Below are 7827 nucleotides of genomic sequence, written 5' to 3'. Positions count from 1 at the left end.
AATGAAGTCGACTGAGTCGACTTTTTGGTTAATGCCCTAACACACGCCACTCATAAACACATGACTGGGAGCAGCCAGGCAGATAGGTGGACACTCACAGGGCTGTCGTACACTCTCTTCCATCCATCTCTGAGACGAGCCATGTCAGACCGCAGGCCCCCGAAGCGTCCCATCTCGTCCAGGCGACAGAGCTCGTCCCAGGACTTCTTGGGCAGCCAGGAGCAGGGGTTGGAGTGAGGGTTATGCAGGCCCACGCCGCCGGTCAGCAGGAAGCGCCACTCTGTCTCCTCCACCTGGACAGAGGTTAACCACTTATGCCTGACAACGTCTTACTAGTTTAGTTTAGTTTATTAGTACATTGTTAGGAAAATAGAAATAATACATATCAAAGAAAACAAGTTACTGTGCGAGGAAAGGACGAAGCCAGTAAATAGGCTTATTTGGAATCCTTTCCTTAATGGAAGAGGTCATTAAATAACAAAAGTTCAATGAGAACAATAAAAAGACTACAGGTTTACAAGGGGAGCAGCAGTGCAATAAAGAAATAAAAACACAAAAACTGCAGAAAGGAAGAAAAAGACAAATAATACAAGACAATAAAACAAAACAAGTTGCAAAACTACTGTAGTTGCTGATCTACAAGCTCACAAAGCATCGCATCACATTGTGAGCTTGTAGATATCCTCACCGCACCACACTGGCATATGATGTGTATATAAGCCTAAGCTATTTTTCATCAATCATGACATGCCCAAATTAGGGACACAGGGGTTAATGAGGTTAAAGGTCAAAGTACTGGATTACTGGATCAACAGGATCAACAAACCAAATAGTCTCTTGGTTGTCCTCACATGAGACGCTGTGTGTGTGTGTGTGTGTGTGTGTGTGTGTGTGTGTGTGTGTGTGTGTGTGTGCGTGCGTGCGTGCGTGCGTGCGTGCGTGCGTGCGTGCGTGCGTGCGTGCGTGCGTGCGTGCGCGCGTGCGTGCGTGCGTGCGCGCGTGCGTGCGTGCGCGTGCGTGTACTTGCGCCTCCCTACCAGTTTGTTGTGCATGAGCAGATTGACGTTGAGGCAGAAAGAGAAAAGCAGCTTGTCCTTCTCAAACAGCGAGCGGCACACGTTGACGTACAGTGAGTACGTGAAGTGGTCCTTGAGTATCCGGAGCCTGCAGCCAATCAGAAACAAATGCACGCAAATGTGCACAATCACACAAGCAAAACACTGTTGCAGAGACACATGCATGCACACACACTTTGAGCTTGATCTTCTGAGATAAACGAAAGGCGTGTTTAGTGTGAGGAAGCCAAATCTATAACTGAGCAACATCTAATGCCTGCAGTAATGGTTCATCTCACAGAGCTCTGTACCACCGGTGATAAACAATACACAGAGTTTCATTCGATTTCTGACGTTGATTGCAGACTTAAAATGTCTCAAGCCTGATTTAAACAGTATTTGTCGTACGATGGTGTCCCATGGCGGAAATAGCAAATCTACAAGCTCAAAACACGGTGCATTTATACCGACAAAAAACAAGGAATAATCAGGCTTCAGGGTAAGCCTCGTTATAATTATTTTCGCTTTCCTCCACCGTGCTGCTCACCTCTCCACCAGGACGTCACTCTTGTCGGAGTTGTCAATGGAGAGGACGAAGAGGTTGATGAACCAGGCGAGCGAGTACTGGTACATGGGCTCGATGTTGGCCAGGTCGGCGATGGAGAAGAAGAGGATGGAGGAGTGCACGGCGATGGGCGTGTAGCCCATCCGGGTCTCGTCGATCTTCACCTCCGTGGCCTCGGCGACGGCCTGCTTCTCCGAGATCTCGTTGGCGAGCACCTTGGAGGAGGACAGCACCTGGATGGCCGTCTCGTCCTCCAGGATGTTGCCCTCCGAGGACGACAACACCTCCAGGATCTGGTCCTCGATCTCCTTCAGCTGTCTGCCCGGAGCAAAGACAAAGGTAGGATTTATCATTATTCATCAACACATATTATGTTTTTTTGACAATTCTACATTAATTAATTCGTTATACATTTTGTCCTTATTGATTTTTATCCAAATCAAATCCACCATCCAGCCCACTCAAGTGAAAACAAATAAAACTGTTTCAATGTGCATTTTACACAAATTCCTCATAAACATAAACTGTGGACAAAGACCCTGTTTGTCAAGACGCACCTCACTGTGATGACCAACTAAACCTTACTCTAACAAACACATTCCTGTGACTGCCCTACACATTGTGGCTCTCTCACTGCTTGGTGTCCTGTGTGACTGATAAACACAGCAGATGGAGTCATGACGGTGTGCTGCTACCTCTTGTTTTGTGCTCCCTGCAGGATGAGAGCCTGCTTCTCCTCCTCCAGGTCGGGTCTCTCCCGTGCCACCACCATGCCCAGCAGCTGGTCCTGCATGCCCTCTGGAGTGATCATGAAGTTCAGCAGGGTCACCTGCAGCACAGGGCCTCATGGTCAGAGCACGTCACACCATACACAAATAAAGAAATGTCTATATACGGTCCCATCCCTTCTGCATGCCAGCTCTCAGACATGTTGTGCTGCTTATTACTTGCGCCAGCAGAGCGCACAAGTACTGCATCTGGTGGTGTATCTGTCGCGTATCTGTTTGTGTCTCCACCCTAATAAATCAGTGCAGACCACGGCCCTAAGGCTCACTCAGTTTGTTATAAATCAAGGGGCAACAAACACACAGATGGCACCCACTTTGACAGAGGTCTCGGGCAGGTAGTGGGGGTTGCGTATCTTGGTGGTGATGTAGAAGCGGAAGTCGGGGGCGTACTCGATGGTGGAGTCTCCCAGGCGGATGCAGAGGGCACCGCTCTGCTTGAAGGTCTGCTTCAGCAGTATGGGCTCCAGGATGGGGTCCAGCTCCTCCCCAATGTTCTCCAGGAGCACTGCAAGACATGTTTCAAAGTAGAGATGTACCGATACAATTCCGATGCCCATAAGTTGCGTATACAGAGTACTGATCCGATACCAGTGAGTCATTAAAAAAGGTCTAGGACAGTGGTTCTCAAAGTGGACCCCCCTCAGGGTTCCTTGAGGGGGTTCCAAATGGACCTTTACAGGTCTGTAACTCTGACCTACGGGCCCATTTGGTTTCATTTGTATACTGTCAGAGTTATGGGGGTTGAAATGTACAAGTTTGAGAACCACTGATCTAAGAATAAATACAAATTCCTTTAATAATTGTATAAGTTATAATATTAATAATTATTATTAGTATAATAATAATAAAACAGCAGTGCAACATCAATTGATTACTGTAAATTCCGTCTATTCTGTTCAGTATTTTAGGACGTTTTTCCAAAACTGGCATTGGTATCGCAAGAACTGTGGTTCAAAGCACGACGGAGTCCAATTTGTGCAATCCTTTTTTATTTGTATCTACTTGTTCAGCTTTTTCACACACACAAACACCCACCTGGTGTGCCAAACTGGATGCAGTTCTCCAGGGTGCGTATGAAGTCAGCATCAGTCAGCTTGATGATGTGCAGACCGTTGGCCTTCTCCATGTTCTTCACCCACTTGTTGGCCTGGCCCTGGGGATCAATCATCAAGGGCCACCGCCTGGCATTGCTGTCACGTGCACGCACGCACGCACACACACACACACACACACACACACACACACACACACACACACACACACACACACACACACACACACACACACACACACACACACACACACACACACACACACACACACACACGCTTAAACAAGTTCACAAGAACAAATCAAATGTATTGCTTTTTAACTGAATTTCCCCCCAAAAGTGCATGATCGTAGTGTCGTGGCAGTCAAAAAATAATGGCAGTCAGGAAAACACAGGCTTGGTGAGAGAATAGGAAACAATGAATAATACATCGCTTCATTGTCAATGGAGAATGAAGTTGATATAAAGGACATGTATTCAACTCTGCTGCTGCTGCTGACGTTCATGAACTAAATCCAGCATTATCACCTGAAAAGATATTTAAAATGATTTTTTCCCCCACCTAATGACGTAGCCTTGCATGCCAGAGTTAATGTACAGTAAGTAGTTAAAGTCTGTATTCAGCACTGACTAGATGATGACAGCGTGGTTGGCCCACAGTAAGGAATAGTGACGTGGATGCACATATTGATGACACTCACGATATGATGATGCCGTTGTCTATGGAGAAGCTGTCCGAGGGCAGGCCGGCGATGGTCCAGGACCGGATCTTCACTGGATCTCCCAGAGTGCTCATCAGAGACATGCTGGAAGAGCAGGGGATCTGTTTGCTCTGACACAGCTCCATCCACTCCTCCATCTGACCCTGGAGAGGGTCGTACACGCACGCACGCACGCACGCACGCACGCACGCACGCACGCACGCACGCACGCACACACACACACACACACACACACACACACGCACACACACACGCACACGCACACGCACACGCACACGCACACGCACGCGCACGCGCACACGCACACGCGCGCACGCGCACACGCACACGCACACGCACACACACACACACACACACACACACACACACACACACACACACACACACACATTAAATACACAGTCCAGTATACATACGGTATACATTAATGAAATTAATGAAAGTGGGAAATCAACCTTGGATAGAGTTTCCATGTGGATCCTGAGATTCACAGGATTCAAATATAATAATTGTTCACACATTTCTATGTACTGCATGTACTGTACAGTACTTGTGTATAATTCCACTGGGATTCGAAGCCGGTGGTCTGCATGGGAATCCACAACATAATATATCTCTCGTCCAAAGGGAAAGCCCATCTGGCCAGGGGCAATATCAGGCATTATCTAGCATAACTGAGACCTTCGTTTGAACATGCTCCAGGTAGGCCACTACCGACCTGTCTGTAGCTGGAGGTGAAGGCTCCCAGGTAGGCCACTACAGCAGCAGAGATCAAGATGTCTCCGGTCAGGTTGTTGTAGAGCTCTCCCAGGCTGAAGGCAGCCTCGCTCCAGCGTGTCTTCTCTCCGCCCAGGCCTCCGAGCAGCTGTTCAGCTCGCTCCAGCTTCTTAGAGCACAGGTCCACCTGGACGGGGACAACGACAGAGCGAAAGAAAGTCAGCCAGACACACCTTATGAGGTTCTACCGGATGATGGAATATAAGATGGTGATATGGTGATATTGTAGATGTCTGTTGTGTTGTTGAAGGGTTGCTGGTCTGGTCCCTGACAGAGTTTCCTGATACTTAAAATCCATCCATGCTGATTGCAAATATTGGGTTGCTTTTGTCCTTCAATGTTACAGGTTAGGCTTCTATTCTAATAATCAGTCAAATGTAAAACCTTTGTTTTAACCTATTTAGGCCTAAGTCCGATTTGAAGAAAGCCTTAAAAAAGCCTTAAAATTACCCCCCGTTTTTCTGGAAAACTTATTACTCAGCCTCTGTAGCAGCTAGAAACAAAATTCCAACCTTTGACTTTCATAGAAAAATTTCAGAATAACTTCAAATATTAAAAAGAAAATTACAAAATCTGTACTGTACATGTACTGTACTACACGGCCTGAGGGATAAAAGCACAAAAATGTGTTCCCGTCAATAATGGACACACACACACACACACGCACGCACGCACGCACGCACGCACGCACGCACGCACGCACGCACGCACAGTACCTGATTCTCCAAGTCGGCCTTCTTGTTTTTGTTAGAGTCCAGGGTCAGTTGAAGCTTGGTCAGTTTGTCCTGGACCTCTTTCAGGGCAGCCTGTTTTTTCTGCAGGCCATCCATGGCCACCTTCAGCTTCCCCTCTGCCTGGGCCAGCTTCTCTTTCTTAGGAGCCACCACCTTGGCCACTCTGAAGCACACATGGAGGAGCATTCACTTATACCTCTATGGCAGGGGTCTTCAACGTTTTCAGGCCAAGGACCCCTTAGTCGAGAGAGAGAGATGAAGCAGGGACCCCCACAACCCATAGATAACCCATAGATACTGTACCATATAGTTTCATCGTTTGATAGCACAATCATCATTTTAATTTTGGGCTCATGTAAATTTGTGTTTCCAGATATGTAACCACTTGAACCGTCAATAATTAATAAACTTGAACTATCACTCTCTTCCCCCTCTACACGACACCTCTTTGCCAAAAATGGCCGATCTACAAGCTCACAACGCCTCGCAGCGTAGATCTGCTATTTTTGGCTAAAGTTCTCAGAATATGGACCTTAGGGTTCAAGTGGTTAATATAAAAAAGGAGAAAAAAAGGTTTCTATCACACCACGATTTGGAGGACCCCCTGTAGTAACTCTGTGGACCCCCTGTTGAAGACCTCTGCTCCATGGGACCACACACTGAATGATGGTCCAATCAGGAGTCAAAACATTAGCCCCGTTTTCAAGGAGCCAAAGTACTGGAAGTATAGTGGAAATATTGAAACTCACGTTATGTGAAAACGGCCACTTATTTGTGTGGCAGAAGTTTTGGCAGAAAACGTGGCTATTATGGAATTTACCTGTCGTAGGAGTCCATGGCAAGAACCCACTTGCACAGGCCTTCTGCGGCGTTGGACGCGGACCGGATCTTCTCCGGTTCAAAGTCCGGGTTGGTGACATACTTGTTGCGGATGATAGCGATCAAGTTGGACGGGATGTTGTCCTTGTCGTAGACGCGCAGACTATGGAGGAACCTAATGTCTCCCAGGAGCTTCTTGGCCGGGCCCCAGAAGTCCTCCACCTTCCTGCCAGACCCTGAGGGGTCCGGTATGCGGTCAGGCTTGATGCCCTTGAGGATGCAGATGGCCTCCATCACCAGCTTAACAGCCGGGGGTGGGCTTTTCATGGACTTGACCACAGTGATGTCCTGGAAGGTGACACAGGGTTGGGTGTTATCTCGGTAAGGCAGCATTATAACAACTTATAAAACATAAGCAATCTACAGTACAGTCTGTCACTAATTCAGTAAGAGATGAGTACACATTATTTGACAGCAATGAAAATGTTATCAATTGAATATGTTATTATTCCTAATGCTTACAGCCATGTAAAGCAGAAATGCTCAAAACATTTCATACATTGACAATTTGTCACATGCTTTTTCAGACTACCTAAGAGTCAGACATGGCTTAGTATGCCAGGTGCCTTTGGCAGGAATACTCTAGCCATGAAAAACCATGATCAAAAGCACACTGTAACCGACATTCTCTCTAAATCAGCGGGAGACTGATTTAGACACTGAGACTGTGGGACTCTTTTGTAACGCTACATGGCAATTTATATAGCACTTTTATCCAAGGAGCTTTACATAGATTGTGCATTACATTCACCCATTCACACACATTCATACACCGATGTATGAATGTGTGTGAGCAGCGTTTTGCTCATGGACACTTTGACACTAACTAAAGGGGAGCACGGAATCGAACTTCAAACCTTCCGGTTGCCAAGCAAGCGGCCTATACCTGCGTGGTGAGAGTATCCAGCGCGGCCATGGCCGACTCCAGGATGGGCATGGCTATGGCCAGGTCGGCGTCGCACTCGTCCTTGATGGCCTTGGCCGCCGTGGCCTGCTCGTTGGCCACGGCCTCGTCCACCTTCACCACCTTCTCCGTGTCGGCCACCTCCGCCGACTCGTGCTGGACCACCGCCATCACCTCGTCCACCTCCCTGCTGGCGTGGCGCAGCTGGGGCTGCAGCGCCTCCAGCTCCACCTGCATGGTGGCCACCTGGGCCGCCGCAGACTCCAGCTTCTGGAGGCCCACCTCGTAGCGCCGCTTCAGGGTCACCACCTCCCTGGGCCAGGACAGGAGGCAGGGCCGGGAGGTTAACACA

The 7827-nt window shown here is 48.1% G+C and overlaps 1 protein-coding gene across 1 annotated transcript in view; it reads right to left on the bottom strand.

Moving 5' to 3' along the window:
* The window catches only part of dnah7 (dynein, axonemal, heavy chain 7), a gene marked incomplete at both ends in the record, with an annotated part of 103225 nt that overhangs the window by 11990 nt on the left and 83408 nt on the right, over positions 1 to 7827 (bottom strand). Inside the window, 11 exons of the mRNA XM_080730080.1 lie at positions 99 to 293; positions 1038 to 1164; positions 1603 to 1938; positions 2316 to 2449; positions 2723 to 2913; positions 3444 to 3598; positions 4161 to 4324; positions 4900 to 5085; positions 5675 to 5855; positions 6513 to 6859; positions 7458 to 7788. Of these exons, the coding sequence (XP_080586206.1) occupies positions 99 to 293; positions 1038 to 1164; positions 1603 to 1938; positions 2316 to 2449; positions 2723 to 2913; positions 3444 to 3598; positions 4161 to 4324; positions 4900 to 5085; positions 5675 to 5855; positions 6513 to 6859; positions 7458 to 7788 (2347 nt within the window). The remainder of the gene's footprint in view (positions 1 to 98; positions 294 to 1037; positions 1165 to 1602; positions 1939 to 2315; positions 2450 to 2722; positions 2914 to 3443; positions 3599 to 4160; positions 4325 to 4899; positions 5086 to 5674; positions 5856 to 6512; positions 6860 to 7457; positions 7789 to 7827) is intronic.

Source organism: Nannobrachium achirus, assembly GCF_963921795.1.
Source record: "Nannobrachium achirus genome assembly, chromosome: 1".
Taxonomy (NCBI): domain Eukaryota; kingdom Metazoa; phylum Chordata; class Actinopteri; order Myctophiformes; family Myctophidae; genus Nannobrachium; species Nannobrachium achirus.
This window is presented reverse-complemented; position numbering and strand designations above follow the sequence as displayed.